At 35.5% G+C, this 18,711-nt stretch overlaps 3 protein-coding genes across 10 annotated transcripts in view; 1 reads left to right on the top strand and 2 right to left on the bottom strand.

Moving 5' to 3' along the window:
* The window catches only part of LOC106791038, a 30,451-nt gene extending 23,403 nt beyond the window's left edge, over positions 1-7,048 (top strand). For 5 of the 6 annotated variants that reach the window (XM_014756381.1, XM_014756382.1, XM_014756384.1 and 2 more), the window contains 3 exons: positions 70-250; positions 376-652; positions 729-7,048. In XM_014756381.1, the coding sequence (XP_014611867.1) occupies positions 70-250; positions 376-652; positions 729-5,060 (4,790 nt within the window). In that variant the 3' untranslated portion in view covers positions 5,061-7,048. The remainder of the gene's footprint in view (positions 1-69; positions 251-375; positions 653-728) is intronic. The other variant, XM_014756385.1, reaches the window with a different exon arrangement.
* LOC106791040 (WD repeat-containing protein 61) lies at positions 6,958-9,120 on the bottom strand. 2 transcript variants are annotated; one of them, XM_014756387.1, is made up of 8 exons: positions 8,885-9,120; positions 8,672-8,781; positions 8,439-8,608; positions 8,097-8,335; positions 7,908-8,001; positions 7,639-7,732; positions 7,293-7,464; positions 6,958-7,103 (listed from the first exon to the last, which is right to left on the bottom strand). In XM_014756387.1, exons 1-8 carry the CDS (start codon positions 8,885-8,887, stop codon positions 7,011-7,013), a joined length of 975 nt encoding a protein of 324 aa, XP_014611873.1. In that variant the 5' UTR covers positions 8,888-9,120; the 3' UTR covers positions 6,958-7,010. The 2 variants fall into 2 exon arrangements, with proteins under 2 accessions (XP_014611873.1, XP_014611874.1); XM_014756388.1 differs by having other exon boundaries at positions 8,854-9,118.
* A 3,866-nt stretch (positions 9,121-12,986) lies between these two features.
* The window catches only part of LOC106791044 (transcription factor collier), an 80,337-nt gene continuing 74,612 nt past the window's right edge, over positions 12,987-18,711 (bottom strand). The window contains exons 9-14 of one of the 2 annotated variants that reach the window (XM_014756392.1): positions 16,513-16,667; positions 16,255-16,381; positions 15,874-16,176; positions 15,129-15,383; positions 14,491-14,730; positions 13,207-13,286 (exon numbers count right to left, since the gene is read on the bottom strand). In XM_014756392.1, the coding sequence (XP_014611878.1) occupies positions 14,600-14,730; positions 15,129-15,383; positions 15,874-16,176; positions 16,255-16,381; positions 16,513-16,667 (971 nt within the window). In that variant the 3' untranslated portion in view covers positions 13,207-13,286; positions 14,491-14,599. Of the gene's footprint in view, positions 13,287-14,490; positions 14,731-15,128; positions 15,384-15,873; positions 16,177-16,254; positions 16,382-16,512; positions 16,668-18,711 lie in introns of both variants that reach the window. The other variant, XM_014756393.1, reaches the window with a different exon arrangement.

An 18,711-nucleotide genomic window follows, 5' to 3' on the forward strand; every position in this document is an offset into this window, starting at 1 on the left:
GACTTTATATTTATACACCTTGTGTAAACCTTATCGATGTTATCTTTATAATGAATGAACTTTTTCCAGATAAGCATGAGATAATAACTAATCAAAGCATAACATTTGATAGCGAGTCTAGAACCTCGAAAGAGTTATTTCTAAACAAAGGTACTTCTTACGTTGGTAATTTAGATCAAGCTAGCGATGTTGACGAGGATGATGAAGATTTACTTGCTGCTTGTATCAACATTGGAATGCAAAACAATAGGTAATGAAAATACACGATTTGTTTGTGTGTGTGTGTTTTTGCATGTGGTTGCAGTTCATTGTTATTTTTTTTATCAATTAACAAATATATTTTTATACGGTTTTTATGGTTCTTTCTTTTTACAGACATAGGCATTCCTTCATAGGAAATAGTTTCGAAAAACTTCCAAGAGCAGAGAGTAATTTAATGAGGTATCAAACCAGCATTGCTTTAGATCAAGTAGAATCTAACGATTCTATTGGCACTGCAACTGATTCTTTCAATCTAATACAACCAGAAACTGCTGGAAAAGCACTGCCTATAAATAATTTGAGAGAGCATTCGTCGTCAGTTTTGTTAGATATTATTCAATCTTCCAAAGATGAATTTTTGACAACTAAAGAAGATCAAACGAAATCGAAGGTACATTGTTTTATTTTCTACACACAAATAATTATATTATTTTGATGTAAATTTATTTATTGTTTATTATTTTTAGGAATTAAGTAAAGAAAAACCGATGCTTTCTCAAAATATGCAGAAAGATTCTTTGAACGGTAACATTAGCGTAACTAGTGTAACAGATCATAATAATTTTTCTGCTCGTACTGCATCTTCAACAATAGATGTAACTCTTAGTAGTAGTAACAAAACAACTGCATCAAATATCAACTACTCCATACAAGAGAAATCAGAGTCTTCTTCTGAAACTTGTAACGATGTTTGCATCAACAAAGACCTTAAAATCCTGAAGAAAGATGAATCATTTACAGAGACAGAAGTTGTAGAAAATGTAAACGAAACGAGAATGAAGAGTACAGATTCCGAAAGCAGTAATTCTATTGATTCGGTTGAACAATCGGAACACGCATTGTTAGAACTGTGCATACAAAGTGGACTTCCTAACGCGGCTGAAAATATTAAAGGAAAGCATATTTCAATTATCAACCAACAGAAAAAATTATTGAATGATGAATCTTACACTCATTTAAAAAATTCCTTGAAAGATGAGAATAGTATTGAAAGTACGAAGGATGATATCGATGGAAAGGTAACATACGTTGTTGATAAGACGATTAAACGTGTGGAAGAAGATGTTTATAGACGTCAACGCGATCCCGATGCTATGATCGCATCGTTGGATCGGCTGACAGCTACTTTGGTACAACAAACCGAAGCGATACGAGAAAGAGATTCTTCAAATACGATGAAACAAAGTATATTAAGTGATACGTGGAACGAAGATTCCCCCAATGAAATGTCTTTTCCAAGTATAAGCATCAGTGCTCCTATGATTCCTTCCTTCAAAAGCGATGTTCCAGATGGTCAAACAACAACCATGTCTGACATCGCGGAAGGCGAAGACGATGAGCATGTAAGTATGACTGATTCCAAGATCATTCAGCAGGAAGCCATTAAATTAGCAGAAGCAGTCGATGCCGAAGTTAATAAGCAAAATGAAATGGAAACAACAAGTATGACATCTATCGATCTCGATGCCATTAAACCACCATCGTCTATGGGAAGTTTATTGTCTTTGACCGCCAGTTACGCTGGACCTACGGACAACATAGAAAGTTACGTGAACAGAGACAGATGTTACTCTACTTCTCTACCACCCGTTCAAACTAAGAATCAATCGGCTACCGACACGCGAAATTGTCGAAAGAAATCTTTGCCTCTTGGGGTTGTGGCTAAAAGAGCATTGAATCAGGGACAAAGTCATACCGGTAGTTTAGAGAATTTGCTCAACGATTGTGTACACTCTCATTTGGAAAACGTTAAGCCCCCTTCGGTAATGGACGAACTGTTAGATGTTGGAGATATGGAAAACAGTATGCTGAGTGTTGCGAGTATTACCTCGGAAGTAGCTGATAATAAGGATCATGATTCACATTCGTTATCAGGAAGTGATCCAGTATTTGATCTTCTTAAGCCTGTCGCTAATGTGTTGTCCATTACGTGTATGCGATATGCCGAAGGTATGCAATCAAGCGGTAACAATAGCCTAAGTGAATATTTAGAAAATATTAATCCTCCATCTCTCTTCAACGAAGTGAGTGAAATGGATCAGTCGACGATGGAAGGAAACACAGATACTTTGTGCAACGATACTTTATGTATAGATACAGAATTACGCACAGAAGAAGTACCACCTACTTTGGTAGAAGCTATTGACGAAGGTGAGAACGATACCGACGAAGGAGTTACTACAATTTCTTCGGAATATTGTCTCAGCAGTTCTGCAGAATCGACTCCAAAGAAAAGATCGAATAAAAGTCATTTAACGCCGAAACAAAAGAGAAATTTGGCAAAAGAGAGATATAAAACGTATACGATCGCTGCTGAAATTGTTAAGAAAGAAGAAGAGAGGCGTAAGCAAGAAGGTAAACCAGGAGAGACGCCAAATAAAATAATCCAAGGCAAGTGTTCTCCTATCTCCAAATTAACACCCAAACAACGTAGACAAGAAGATAGGGCACGCTTTCAAACTCAGGTACTTGAAAATCCATTTCCAAGTATCAATGCGCTCGCAAGTAACAAAGAAGAAATAGAACAGTTCTGTCAACAAAAGGATCCAGAAGTTGAAGATCCAGCATCTGCTAGCAAATCTTCCATTCCTACGCTCACGAAATTGCCGATGCCTAAGGCACTGAGAAAGAAGCGTGCCGAAAATCAAGAAAATAAAGAAAGATATCGCACAAGAACGTTAAATGATTCGGAGTGTTTGCAAAAGACTGATGACTGTGATTTAGAAGCAACGGTAAATGCTTTAGAAAAGGAAAACACTGATAACGTGCACAACGTTGCATTGGAAGAAATCAATAACATGTTGGAGCATAATGCTACTATAGTATTAAATACCTTGAATGAATCTAGCAAGAATCATGCCATTTCTCTTGGTGACGATGTTTTATTGGATCAAGAAACTTTAAGCCTAGTATCGAACGAATCTGGGTCTGAACAAAGTCTAAGATTATGTTTTGTCAATGGGGTATCTAAAAAATTAATGGACACGTATACGCATCAAACACAAGACATTTCCCAAAGATTCAATCACAATGTCCAGGAAGAAAAGGATAAATCTGACGTAGAACATGTTCAAGAAGAAATTGATCCTGTGGAATCGGGGAGCGACAATGGTTCTAATTGCACCGAAGAACAATGTCAGGTAATGAAGCGTCCACGTATAATTAAGCCAGGAATGAGTAGCAGTAGAGACGTTAGCGCGGATTCGAATAATACGGACAAGTCGGAACCAGGAAGTCCAAAAGCAATTCGTGGAAGGAGAAAAGCATTGTATTCTAATCCAATTACTAGAAAACCAACTCCACAGTCGTCGCCCTTGAAACATCCAACTCCAATTAGTGCTATTCCTATTGGACGTAGTAATACCTCTCCTATTGTTAGAACTACCAGGGCTACTACTCTTAGGCAAAGCAACGGTTCAGGTGTAACTGCTGCTACGAAAGAACCTTTGAAAACAAATACCAGTCCAAAGATATCGTCTGCTATTGCCAGTTATGAAAATAAAATTAAAAATATGAATGCTGCGAGTAAAAGAACATCGGTTCCCAGCAAGGGATCTTCGTTAACATTTACCAGACCCAACAAACGGCACAGTACACCACCTGCATGCTCTTCAAATAGCCAAAACGAATGTAAAGCTGAAGTACCACCGACAAAACCATTAGAACGTCAAGGAACATTCACTAAGGATGAGCCAGAAGTAGAAAATGCACCAACAGTATTTTCACCAGCCTCGCCGGTTAAAACTAAAATTGCTAAACCGATAAAAGGAACGTCAAAGATTCATCCGGCAGTTGGCAAATCGAAAATTTCAGTGAGAGCTCATCAAACATATCAGACGAAAGGTGTTAAAGCAAATGGTATTGAAAAACCACAGGTATCAAAAGTCATGCCAACGTTAGGAATTCCTAAGAGCGGTTCCAAAATAACAGGAACAGGTAAAGGTTTGACAAGTAATCAGAGTGCATTGCAAAATGATAGTGGGAAGGTTTATAGAAAGGTAGGACCATTAGGTCAGAGATCTAACAGTAATTCCAGTATTATATCTGACACGTCGAACGGCGTACAAAGTCGTAGACTAGCAAAGGAAGCTACGAGTAAAATCGCTAGTCTTTGGAAGAAGGTAGAAGAAAACAAGACGAAACAATTGTCTGATAAATCGGACGCGAGAAAATGGATAACACCTGTCAGCGGTGCGACGGAGGTAGTAGACGGGCAAATAATTTCAAGCAAACCACCCGCGTTTAGATTGTTTCGTAGCTCTACGTTCGAAGGAGTTCCTCAAGACGACAGTCATAAGTTGTCTATACAAAAATCTCGATCCAAACAGCCATCTATAACGAACGTTCAAGCCAGCGGAATAAAATATAGAAATTCATGCGACTTGAGCGGTATGAACGCGAACGAGGCGCCATGTAAGATTCCCGTTAAATCATCTAATCCTACCACGTCAAAAAAAGAAATCGTACAAGGAGATAATACCGTTGTTTTACGGCGTCAACAGGGAAACGATGCTGGAAATGAAATTGACAGCGTTAAACGCATGTCACGGCTTGGTTCTTTTATAACAGTAGACCCACCAAATTCGGATGTTGCACAAATACCAGTCATGTCCATGGGTAATGGACGTACACCACCGGCGTCAGCTGTCGTACCACCCTTTAATTACAACCCTAAATCGGCAGACATTCCTTCGCACATAGTTAAAGCCAGATCAGATGACGATGAGGAAGGAAAGTTCGAAGTTACAGAAAGTCAAACGGAAATAGCTACGGCCTCTTCGAGAGTAACGACGGTATAGAGTAAAATCTTACAAGTTTTGTAGCAGTAATTTTTTTATTGTTGCAAACCTAGTCATTATAAAAAAATGGAAAAGAACAAAAATTCATCCATTTATTTTGCAATCGCGCGTTGCTTTAGTATTTTTTTTTTTCTTCTTTTCGATGGATAATTCGCGTGGTTTTATCCAATGTATTTATCTTTTGATACGTTTCTTAAATTCTATAAATATATAGAATTTATCTTACATTTTATTTTATTATTTTCAAGATCATGTTTCTCTTTTACTTTTTTTTTTTTTATATGTGTAAAGAAAGAAAAACGATGAGAGAGGAGAAATAGCAGGAAATTTCCATAATTCATTCCTGTTTAAACGTTTTGTCTGTTTGCGTGTTGTATATAATATAATAATATGACATAATTCCATCGATACGAGTCAGTATAAAATTCTCTAGCGTCTATATTAGTAATTAATTATACGCGGGATTATTTATTCCATTTTGTATATATATTAAATGTGATTAAGAAGTGTAGAAAAGAAAAAAGTTAGCAAACTGTCTGTTATTACAATACACAGGTGATACGCTCGCTGCTGTACATCTTTAATTAGTGAAAATCGAATGAGAAAAAAGTTAGATCTGTATTTTGTTTTCGTTGTAGTTAATAGTACATATTCTTTTTCAATGAGAGGGAGAGAGAGAGAGAGAAAGAAAGAAAGAAAGAAAGAAAGAGCATCGTCTAATTACTTTTGAAGACTGATAACGACGATGTGTGAGATACATTTGGTCAAATTTGAATATGTGTTTTTTCAAACAACATGCAAAGAAAATTATTTAGTAAATTAGTGGTAACAGTTTATATAATATGAATATATCAATTTAATGGTCTACGTAAAGTAATACTATTTAAGGTGATGAAATTATTTGTGAGAAGAAAACAATTTTATAAATAATACAACTCTAAGTTTCTAGTCTACTTCGATCAATTTTGCAATCGATACATTGCTTATATATACATATATTTTCGTCGTCGTACATCTTATTATAGATAAATTCATTCGTATTTAAATTATGTCTACCAAATCAAGTTATATATATCATACTTTTTAAAAGAGGTATATATATATTAGTATTAAAATATGCACAGAGATCTATCGCGTACGGATTCGTTGTATTTCAATTTAATTTATTATGTTTTTTTACGGTGGATGATTCATTTAAACAATTTAATCCATTCAATTATGATGTTCGCTATCCGAATTGTTTGTTAACAGATCACCACTGTATTTTTTTCTTTTTTTTTTGTTTTTCATTCATTGATTTTCTTTTTTTTTTGTTCCTGTTATCTTATTTCAAATATGTTGCATTCTATATTGTGTCATCGTTCCTTCTTTTGCGAACCGCACGTTCCATTAGAAGAAAAATGTTTGGCGTAATATGGAGTACAGAAATATTTTATTTTTTCTTTATTATTGTTTCACTATTTATTAAATGGCATTTATAAGTATCGAACCCCATTCCAGTTCGGGTTAATTAAATTTAACCGTCCCAACTCGGATATAAAAGGGGTCGCCTTTTCATTTATTTTCTTTTTTTTTTTTAAACGAATTTTTTCTTCGCATCCATCCTGCATATTTTTTCATAATCATTGCGTAATAAGTCTCTCCCCTTATTCTTCTTAGGATATAAGTAACATTTATTTCTCTATTATTATTATATTATACTTTACATTTGGCAGGTATTTAAGTATAATTTGTATACTAATAAGTGCTGAATAATAAAATTTCTAGCTACTATAATTCATGTTTTTCATTATATAAATATTTACTGTTTAAGATTTTAATAATAATAATAATCATAATAATAATACTGCGTAAAAATATTTCGAAGTTTTCTCGTAAAAAGAAGAAGAAAACGTAGTAATGAAAATTGTTTCTTTATTTTTGTATATTTACTTTTATAATTATTATGCATTATAAAGGACAATCATAAAGATTAATTGATTTGTCTTCGGATACCGACGCAATTGTATTGTTCTTTCGTGGATGATATTTTACTGCCCATACCTGTTAACAAAAAATAATTGTTATTATCATTGATTATCGTTCGATTAAATCTATACTTGTAATCATTGAAAAACAAATGCTATGGTACGCGAACGTATGTGAAAACATTTAGATATTGGTGATTAGTTAAGCGTAGAAATATGTTTTTGATAAACGAATATTATAAATTATTTATGTTAATGATTATACCTGATCATTATGCTCTTTAAATGTATGCAAACAGTTACGACGCGCTAAATCCCAAACTTTGACCGTATGATCTGAACTGCTGGAAACAAATCTTTTTCCATTAGGTGCAAAAGCAACCCCGAGTACCCAAGAGGCATGGCCTGACATGGTTCCTGCTAAATTCGCATCTTTTCTATAATAAAATATAAGATAAAAATGTAATTTCTTTTTCTTTTTTCTTTTAGAGAAGAAGCACATAAGTATAAATAATAATAGCACAAAAGTTTATAGTAATAATAATAATAATAATAATAGTAATATAGTAATATTGTTAGTTAAACTTTCTTAGATATGTTTAGAAACTGACACGTCATATATTTTCATGTGTCCATCATCCGATGCGGTCAAGAGTAACAGAGAATCAGGAGAGAAACATAAGGATCTGATAGGCATCGCATGACCTAAAAAAAACTTTTTAATATATCTTTCTATAAGAAGCAGGAGAGATAGAGATAGAGAGAGATAGAGAGAGAGAGAGAGAGAGGGAGAGAAAGAGAGAGAAAGAAAGAAAGAGAGTGGAGTGTGTGTGTAGGATTAATATATAACAAATGTTAGTTTATACTTTCTTAAATGTACCTTCCAATGTACGGAGAACTTTACCATAAGTAACATCAAAGATATTAATGATACCATCTATCGCACCGCTAGCAATATATTTACCATCAGGACTCTAGAAATAAGTATGGATATTAACTCGCTCTGTAATCGATGTAATAGTTCCTATATACACAGAAAATAATTTATTTTAAAAAAAAGGGTACTTACAAAGGCAACACTGAGTGTAAATTTTCCACCTCTTGTATCCAACGTTTGCTCTTGTTTTCCGCTTTCCGTTCCATACAAATGTATCTTACCAGAATGACTACCGGATACAACAAATTTATCGTCAGGAGAAAATACCACTGTCCAAATATCAACGGGTCCCACTTCAATGTTAGACATCTTTTCACCTGACTCCAAATCCCATATCTTCAAACTAGAATCAAGCGAACTCGATGCGCACTCTGGAAACAACAAGAAAATATAATACATTATTTATTACTTTCTAGACATATTGTATTGGAAAGAATAAAAGGTTCTTTTTTCTCTCATTTGTCTATAACGTACTTAAACCATCCGAACTCACAGCTACTGAAACCACTCCAAGGGAATGTCCAGTTAATTTATGCTTCAAATATAGAGACTCATTTTTATGCTCCCAAACTTTAACAGAATCATCCACCGATCCAGTTACTATATACTCAGGTATCTCATCATCATTCGATTGCATGGAATCTCTGTCAAATTAAAATTGATACAATTTTTACTGCATCATAATGGTATTATTTAAAGAATATTACCTCGAATCTTCCATATCAAGATTCATATCTTTTTTTTTCTTTGGACATGCCCAAGCACATGTCCAAATACTGTCTTCATGTGCATTTTCAGTTTTATGAACTAAAGAATACTGAAATAATAAATAATATTTAAATACATATACACAGTTTATATTTCATAATCGTTAATAATTCAAACGTACTTTAATTTATCACACACAAAAATGTTCTTACCATATTCCTTCAACTTTTGTTTGTATATGTTGTTGAAATGTTTTTTATGGTTATGTTTGATTATTTTTGGTAGATACATCTTCTTCGTTGGAGGATAGCCGAAGGTAGCCGAGGATAGCCGAAAGTAGTCAAGGTAGCCGAACCAAAACAAAAAATCCAAGCAGGTGAACAGAAAAAAAATGCAGAATAGTGCAACGTTAAGGGAGTCACCACTTGTGACGGTCGGTTTTTTAAAGATTTTTTAGGATTTTCTTTACATGATAGAAATAAATTTAACTAATTATTTAATTTAATGTTAGTATATTTTATTAGTTTCAATCTCGTACAAAAAGTTTTCTTTACATTTCTATAATGAGAATTATAATTTAAAAGTTACTAGGAAATAAAAAAGTTTAAAATATATTGAAATTGTAGTAACATGGCTAACCCAATGTCGGTAATAGTAGTGCTCTACCTTTATCTTACCGACAGTAAAAAATTTTCCAAAACAAGTTACCATCAGATCTTGGTCGGTAAGATAAAGGTAGAGCACTACTATTACCAATATCGGCTTAACCATGTAACTAGAAAATTTGCAGCATCGCATTCTTTGCCATTTTATGAACTTTTTCAGATTGATTTATTACTCAATAAGGTACTCTACGTGTAGCCAAAAGTGTGCCCCTTAATTTAATATAAAAATCATTAAGATTCATATGCTCTAAGTATAAAAAATATTTGCTGAAACATTTCAAAGAAATTGCAAAGATGCACAATTTACAGCATTGCATTCTCTGACATTTCAGAACTTTTCATGCTAAATTTATAACTCGATATGGTATTCTACGCGTAGACAAAAGAGTGTTCTTTAATTTAATATAAGTTTCATTAAAATCTATTCACTTTTAGTATAAAAAATATTTACCAAAACTTGTCAAAGAAATAGCAAAGTTGTACAATTTATAGCATTGCAATCTCTGATATTTTTTTGAAAAGTTTCCGACTTTGACGGTAACATATACATAATATAGAGGAGGACACTTTTCTTTAAATCTTTATATTATACATAATTTTGTAGATGACATTGATTATTAATATTTTATAAGAGTTTATTATGTTAACTTATCGATGAAGATATTGTTGTAAAAGAAGAAAAATCAATGTAATCTTTTTTTGAGAAAAACAATGTAGTATATGTATGGGAAGTGTTAGAGCTCTTGGCAGGAGGGTAAAAGCTTCGAAGCAATTCACTGACATGAGAGAGAAACGATTTTGTATTATACTCACGTTGTAACGTTTGTAGTGTGACACGTGCAGCCCTTCTTTAGCCACGTGCCGTGTTCCAGCCGATCTAAATCTAATAACGCAAACAGCCTTACAATAACGTACATCATACGTACGGCATCGTTTGGTGGCCGGAGGTAACAGGACACCATGTGAACTAATCGTTTCGAAGTGGTCTTGGAGATCCTGTTTCGCTATTTGTTAAATCGAATGCGCGTTCTCTCGGGACTGAATTGGTCGTCCACCATGCGTTTTCAACGATCAACTACCATCCTTATTATTGCCTTTTCACGATATCGATTATTATCACGTTAATTAGACTAAATGTGAACTCTTACAATCGTTGTTTATTGCTTTTCTTGTTGTAGAAAATTCGTATATATAATTCGATATATAAAAGTTATTTATTTATTAATTTATAAAGTAACATATAGTAACAAAAAGTGTAAGAGAAAAAAGCCAGCTATAATATTTTTTTCTATCATTTTATTTAATAATATATTTAACAATGTTATGATCGACAAATTAACTATTTCATTAGTTAATTCGTGTTCTGCAAGTGTAACGCAAATCAAACAAGGGTGACGTACGGATAACAAAGTTCGTAAATTCTTAAACGAATACTTACTAGCAATCTTGCGTAGAATAGGGTAGATCCTCGACTGTAAGTGAGATATTGAATTGTTAATCGATAATTATTGATAAGTTTAATCTATACGTATCGTGCATATATGTATGTACACACGTATAATTGTAGAAAGAGAGAGAGAGAGAAAGAGAAAGAGAAAGATAGAGAGAAATAGAGAGAGAAAGAGTGAAAAAGATAGGTTGATGACGTCAGCTAACACAATATGATCCATCTTGTTTTAATTCTCAAAAATGTAAGTTTAATTTATTTTAATATACAACGACGAGAGAGTGCTTGTACGCTCGAATGTTGTTCTAAACGCATTATTTAAATGCACGCGTACAAGAACGACGCGCCCTACGAAAGATGTGTGATTGTGTGCGTGTGATCGAATTAAAAACTGTATTTAATAATAATAATAATAATAATAATAATAACCGAATGATATATTTTATTGAATTAAAAGATCAGAAAAAGAATTGAGTTCCCCGTTTTATTCTCAAAGTATTAGAATATTTTGAATGATATTTCGGTATGAAATAGCGAGTACCGAAATATTTCGATATGGAATAAATAAAGGAACATTTTACAATAATAATTCAAACAACGAACGGCTCGTACGTATGAGCTCGTTTATACAAACTTGTTCATAAGAAAACGATACGACGACGTTCCTGTATGCTCGTAGAATTGTGCTGAAAACAAAATAAAACAAACATTTGGGACTAATCGAAAGTTTCGTTATTTCTCGTTGATGTATAAATGGCTTCGTATACTTTCTTTGTGATTCGTGTGTGAGGAGGAATATTCCCGGTATAAGATAATAAGGGTTGGCTTATCAAACGAATTCCGATATTATCGATTGTGTTTTCCTTCGACTACAGATCGCGCTCGGTCCAACTTTATCCTCGTGTCACAGTCAACGACATTTTCTTTCTTTTCTCCAATTAGAATATGGTAGTATGTATAGTGGAAGATCATCATTGATTAGATGGAAATAAGAACGATTGGGATAAACCAAAGATGATCGATCGTAAGAAATTAGTTGGTTATCTCGAGTGTGAATGATCGTGGAAGGAAACACGAATGGAATGGTTCGTGTTCGATCGACGAATGGTTCGTTAAAAAATTGGATGGCGTTGTTAACAATTATACGGATAAGCTACGGGCCTTATTTTTTGTGGTTTTCTTTTTTTTGTTATCTTTTTTCATTTTTTTCGTCTCTTCTACGATACTATTTACAATTCCTATATATATATATATAACTTTACGCTCTACGATCGCATTTGTTTTTCCTTTTTTTTTTCTCTCTTCTTTTTTTTGTTAATTTTTCTCTCGAATAATCGTCTCGCATTATATAGTTTTGTCATTTTGTACATCGCAACAATATTTACAGATAATTTACAAATTACATTATGTTAAATATTATTCTATCTAGGCGAGATTAGTCTCTTAAAACGTAGATAGGTAGGTTTGGATGTTCGGAGCGTGAAAGGAGAGATGATTCGGAAAGGTTGGGGAAAAGGATTGGGAAGATAAAATATTTGGAATTCGAAAAATGTTTACTAAAAACTATCGAGTCTGCTTGCTTGCTTGCTCACCGCTAAGCGATATGTTCTTCTAATGGTGTCACATTTTTCAATGCTTTCATTCTTATAGATATAGATATATATTTATATATTTATATATAGATATATATTATATAGATGAACAATATATTATGTGTGTATATATATTATATATATACATTTATAATATAGATAGTAAATATATAATATATATTATATGTAGATAAAATATATATATATCTAATATATCTCTAACGCAATGAACAAATGTTACAATAAATGAAATTATAGTTTTATTAACACGATACATTTAGTCATCCTTAGTATCAAGCAAATAAACATGCAATTGAATAATCGAACAATTGATTTTATTTTTTGTTCAAGTTATTTTTTAATAACAAATGAAAAAACTCTTCTATAAGTATTAAATAGATGTGACACCATCTGTTCTCGTTGTACGATATGTATGATTCTTTAATTAATTCGAGCATAACAAATTCGGTAAAATTCTTTGCGTTGTCGAGAGAGATTTGTTAAATCCTTCGGACAATAATTTTCATTCGTCGACTCGAAGAGAAAAAAGGAAATAATTTGCGAGGATAGAAAAGGGGTAAGAAGAGTGAGAAATGGAAGAAAGGAAAGAAAGAAAGAGAGAAAGGATAGTGAGAGTGGAAAAATAAAGAAGAAAGGAGATAGAAATAGTAAGATTAATATAGGAAAGGGGACATCGCGGTTGATTCGTCCTTATTCTCTCGGTACGCAAAGTCCTCTTCCCACGATGATACCAGCAGTTAGGTTCTTCATCCATCGGAGTCTTACATCTCATAACATTATTTGCCATTTGACGAGAGTAGTGGACTGCCGGCAGTCGAGTAGCCTTGGCTGCATGTTGGCAACACAAATGGATTCATGTTGAACGGTGAGCCAACCACCTCTCCTAATCCTACAACAAGGCCACTGTCGGTTATACATTAGTATAATCGCCTCTTCCTCCGTCATATATTTCACTTTACGTAAATGAGCACTTTACTGACCGATCGCCTATTAATCGGCTTTTTTATCGCCCACGCTTACCGAAAAATCGCTTTTCTTGCATTGTTGTTATCAACATTTTATTAAATCTAATTATCCTATCCTGTAATATTCTGTAATAACAGAAAGCGGACAATTCTTTCTGAGCATACGAAACGCACAGATACCCCCGTGCGATGGTGCCGAAAAACAGCCGAAAAACAGCCGAAAAACAGCCGGCGCCAGGGAGTATCTGCGGCTGAGCGGCCGGTCAGTAAAGTGTCAATACAGTGGGAAGGGGGAATGTTCTGTTTAACAAATTAACAAAAAGAAATATAAGAAAAGAAGAGAGAAAAAACTATAAGAAATAGAGGTGACATCCGAAAAATATTAGGAAGAACGTGGGAGACATCATGAAAGGTATTAAAAAGATAAATGATGGATAGATAAATAGATTTAAACTCGAGCATCATTTTATATTACCATTTATGGTAAAGTTAACGTAAATGGGGTTTTATCCTTGAAACGAACCCGATGCTTCCCTTTCATTTTACTATTTTCAGCTATACGTTTTCTACGACTATATATTTTTTTTATTTCTTTTACCATTTGTTTTTTTTTTTATTTTTCTTCTCTCTCTCTCTCTCTCTCTCTCTCTCTCTCTCTTTTTCTTTTTTTTTTCCTACGTCATCGAGTTCATGGTCGTTCTACTCTCAACACGAAGTTCCATAGTACTTAGGGCACGATTCCATATGCAGACACGTGCCAACGAAACGATCATTCTAACGACTTCGATGACGTCCTCCCTCCTCCTCCTCCTCCTCGATGTCGTCGAACGTTCGAGATATTCTACTCGGTAATGTACGAAAAAGGCTCGTTATCTAGCTTGATATCGTTTTTCTAACATAAGATAGAGAGAGGTAGAGGAGGTACGTAAGCAAAAAAAAAAGGAAGAAATGAAATTGGGCAGAAAAAGCGGTGGTGCATATGTTTGTGAGATTGTAATAATTTCATTGGTTAACACCATCATTTAAGATGATGAAATCAAATTGGGATTATCAAAAGAAGTGATAAAAAATTTCATTAGGAATATGGAAGAAGAGATGGTAAATGAATGAATGAATGAATGTACCTACATTCTCGAGTCTCGTAGTTCGTGCATGTCACTCTGATAACACTTTAATCTCAGCGCGTAGTAGGGTAGTTGTGATGGTGATGGTGGTGGTGATGGTGGACGGTTAGCGGTTACTGGGCGGCTGTAGCGAGGTGGTGCTGTGTGGACCAGTGCGGTGGGACTGAGGTGGTCGGTGGTCGTACTACAGGGGCGAACGCACTCCCGTCCCCGGATGTATAGAATATGCCGTATTGTTCGTGCGCTAAAACGAAAATTCCACATAAGGAAAAAAACCATAAAGAGAGACTGAGCGAGCGTATGTATGTATGCATGTATGAATGAATGAATGAATGAATGTGCTGGATGTGTCTCGATGTTTCTGTGCGCATGTATATGAATGGATGTATATGAGTGCGTGCATGTAGGTGGGTGGGTGGTTGGTAATCGTGTAAAGTAAGATGAATAAGCGCGCAACATGCACGAGATGATCATCGCACGTTTCAACGGGCAAGCAAATCGAGAACTCGAGTTTTTCATTTATAAACGGGGGTTAAGCGAAAGAAATATAGAAATAAAGCAAGAAAAGGAAGATAAATAGAAAGATAGAAAAGAGTCGTGAGAGAAAATAAAGGAAAAATTAGAAATTGAGTGGTAACTTACTCGACGTGTATAAAGTCGGGCTCCCAGTGTATGGATTTGGAACTGAATAACTGCCATTGGTACTGTGGCTGTGCGGGGTGCTAGCCGAACTTCCGCAGTAACCACTCCCACCGGTTACAACCCCTCGTGGACTGGCACTGCTGCTTTGTCTGTAAGCGTCGTTCGTACCCCCAACGCTACCACCTACGCTGCCCCCTACGCTCCCGCCGCCCCCTCCGCCACCTGCCGTGGCTCCTGTCGTCACGGAACTACCGTCTAGAAACAGAAACCTGCCCGTCAGACGAACTCGTAAGTACATATATCTCATCGCTCCACATTTTGTACGTCGTTTGCGCTTTGTGTTTCCGACTTTGTCGAAAAGCGCTTTGCATTGATGACAATGCCGAGGAATTACTAACAATGACGGATTTCTTATGCTATGACGGTAATATATCGATACCGTTTAATCATTATATTATATATTTTTCTTTATTGATCTTTTTTAATTTACTTATCTAATTTTCACGTTCAATTTAAATCATCTTGGGGTATAATAGTCAAATCACGCGAACGTTCGTTTTACTCTGTACAACATTATATTTATTTTCTTTTTGAATAATTCATTCGAATGTGATATCAATGAAATTTTCGCAAAATTGATAAAAGAAGTCGGTCGCTTGGCTTGTATTTTTTGTTTGTTTTTTTTTCTATCGAGCGACGAGTTATACACATGATAAAAAAATGCTTTAGAATTGTTGATACTCACCGTCGGTCCACTTGCCAGCACTACCATTTTCTTGCACCGTAACCGCAAGTTGTCCCGTGTACGAGTTGAACGCTGTCGCCGAACTCGAAGTCGGGGGCGCCGGTGGGTGTCCCGCTCCTGGACTCCTCGACGCCCCCGCGATACCCGCGTTTCCGGTCCTTGGCATACTGTACAATGCTTCCGCCAAATCGGCAGCTCGTTTTAAAATAATTTCTTTTGGCAATTTTTCCGGATCGCCCGGATGTCGTGGAATTAATTTTTGTAACCTTTGAAAACCGTAGTCGATCGTTGGCTCGTTTAATGCTGCAATTTATTAATAAAAACGTTGTAATTTGTTGTTCTTCCGTTGAACACATTTTCTTTACTAAGTAATACACTTACACACGTAAACAAATCGGCCAGGTGCTCCTTTACAGAATTGTTTACTTTTGTAAGATAACGTAACTTCGACGACACCCGGTATCTCTCTATGCGGCGTTTGCACCTTGATCGCGCTCGGAGTAATTATCTGTAAGAAAACAAATTTACAAAATAAGATCGTTCCGTCTGTCTGTCCTAAACGAATAAAAACTGTTTCTCGCTCTGTATCGTTTGTTTAAAAAGGTGTGTTCGGTATTTTAAGAATTAAAAGACCTTAACCTCACTCCAAACCAGCATAGATCCGAAAACAACTTGAAGCCCATCGAAAAAGTTTTCGCCGATGATTATCACGGTAGATCCACCCGTCGTCCAACCCTCGTTAGGTGATATCGCTTTTATACAGGGTGTCTGAAGAGGTAGGGGTTGATACAAACCTGTGACAAAAGATTGCAAACGTTAAAAAGTATCATTTGTACCTTAGTGTAAGAGCGAAATGATGACGGACGAAATAAAAAGGGCATAATAACGAAGTTCTATACAAGGAGGACAATTGAGATACGTGTTTTCGTCGAATTTGTAAAATAAATAATAAAGGATCAGGATTCATTTTCTTACAGCTCAACAGGATATTTGATATTGTTGATTTTGTGGTTTACTGTTTAAGGTAACTGGCAATTACATTTTACACGCAGTATTATTCATTTTTATACTAATTGAGTTAAAGATAAATTAAATTCCATTTTACAATTTTTTTATGATGATTTATCGACATATTTTTCATGCTATTGTTATTTTTTCTTGACTTTGTGATATCATAACCAATTATTCAAGCGAATCGACGCGCTCTCTAGTGGCAATAGAAATCATCATCTCATTGTGTATATCGTAGCCATATTTATGACACTGCGATCGTCCTCTTTGTACATAGACTTCGTGGGCATAATGATCGGTTGCGGAAAGGAAAAAAAAAAAGAAGAAAAGAAAGAAAAAGAACGGGGATAAAAGTGTCTAGAGAAAATCGTGGCCGCATCGAGGAATGGGATATGGAAAATTATCTGGATATTCTGTTTATTCGTTCGAGGCCAAGTGGCAGATATATTTCTCAGAGTCATGGGGGTGGGTGGTTGGTTCCGGACGTGGAAACGGAAAGGACGTACAGAGGAGAAACGGAGAAAGATAGAAGAGAGGAAGAGAAATATATATATATATATATATACATATATATAGAAAGACAGAGAATGAGGGAAGAAGAGAGGACGAGGGTCGGAGAATTCAGAGAAGGGTTGTAACAAGAAGGAAGAAGAAGGGGTGGGGGAGGACGATCGGGCCGCCGGTGTCTCTGCTTGGAATTTATAACCCAATGATATCATTTTGTACCCCAGCGAAGCCAAACCACCCCCGGCACCGACCCTGGCAAAGCGGAGCCACGGCAGAGTGGCTGACATCATGGTATATTGCTCCCAGTGACGCTCAAACACTTTCCACTACGGATCCATTCTGCGAAGATAAATCTCCCTAGCTTAAGAGAGACCACCTATAAAACTATACGCGCCCCCTCCCCGCCCTTCCCTCCCCTATTCAGAATATTCTCCATTGAAACTTCTCTCTTTTAAATCCATTAAGTCTGATTCTATAGATTTGTTTTGTATTTTTGTTGTTGTTGTTTAAACCACATGGAGTTGAACGTGACGATTAACGATTATGGAAAAGAAGGAAGAAGAAAAATAAAGGGATGATAAGTTTAAGTGGTAACGCGAAAGCTTTCAAGAGTTTGGACTTTGGTTTGAAAACTGAGATTCTTGAATGGGACGCGCTAGGAGGGTATTTATTGCATTCGATATACAAGAAAGTCGTTAAACGGAAGCAGCCGTTTTGGCAACCATCCTAGGTAGGGAATTGTCGAGCGCTAGGGTGGTGGGAGAAAGAAGAAGAGAAACGTGGGGGGTGGAGTAGGAGGAGGAGGAGAAGGAGATAGTGGTGGTGATGGTGGTGGTTGTAGTGGTGGTAGAATAGAAGGAGGAAATGGAGGAGAGTTGAAAAGAGGGATTCGGTAGAGAAGACCGGAACAAGCGTACCAACTCGGAATAAATAAAATCCTCCGTGGCATTGAATGGTAAGGGGTGCTGCTATTCACTCTCTCTCAACCCTCTTGCGATCCTCTGCAAGCTCTTCTTTTACCACCGTCGTACACACTGTACGAATTCGAAGAGTCACGTTGTTATTCCGACACCCGGATTGTTTACACAAATATTAAGGGTTCTTTTTATGATCGCGCGTTTCGTTAACGAATAGAATAGGGTTGAGGGAATATCTTTAAAGTCCAGAAATCTTCTTCTCTTCTCTTCGTACAAATGAATTAGAATTAAAAGAAAAAAAAAACGAAGATGAATAAGAATCAGAATAAGAGTTAAGAAGAAGAAGTAGAAATCGAATGATACTCTGGGTCAGAAAAAGAAGAAGAAGAAACGTCGCGGGAAG

Source organism: Polistes canadensis, unplaced genomic scaffold (assembly GCF_001313835.1).
Source record: "Polistes canadensis isolate GaletaPanama2010 unplaced genomic scaffold, ASM131383v1 scaffold_280, whole genome shotgun sequence".
Taxonomy (NCBI): domain Eukaryota; kingdom Metazoa; phylum Arthropoda; class Insecta; order Hymenoptera; family Vespidae; genus Polistes; species Polistes canadensis.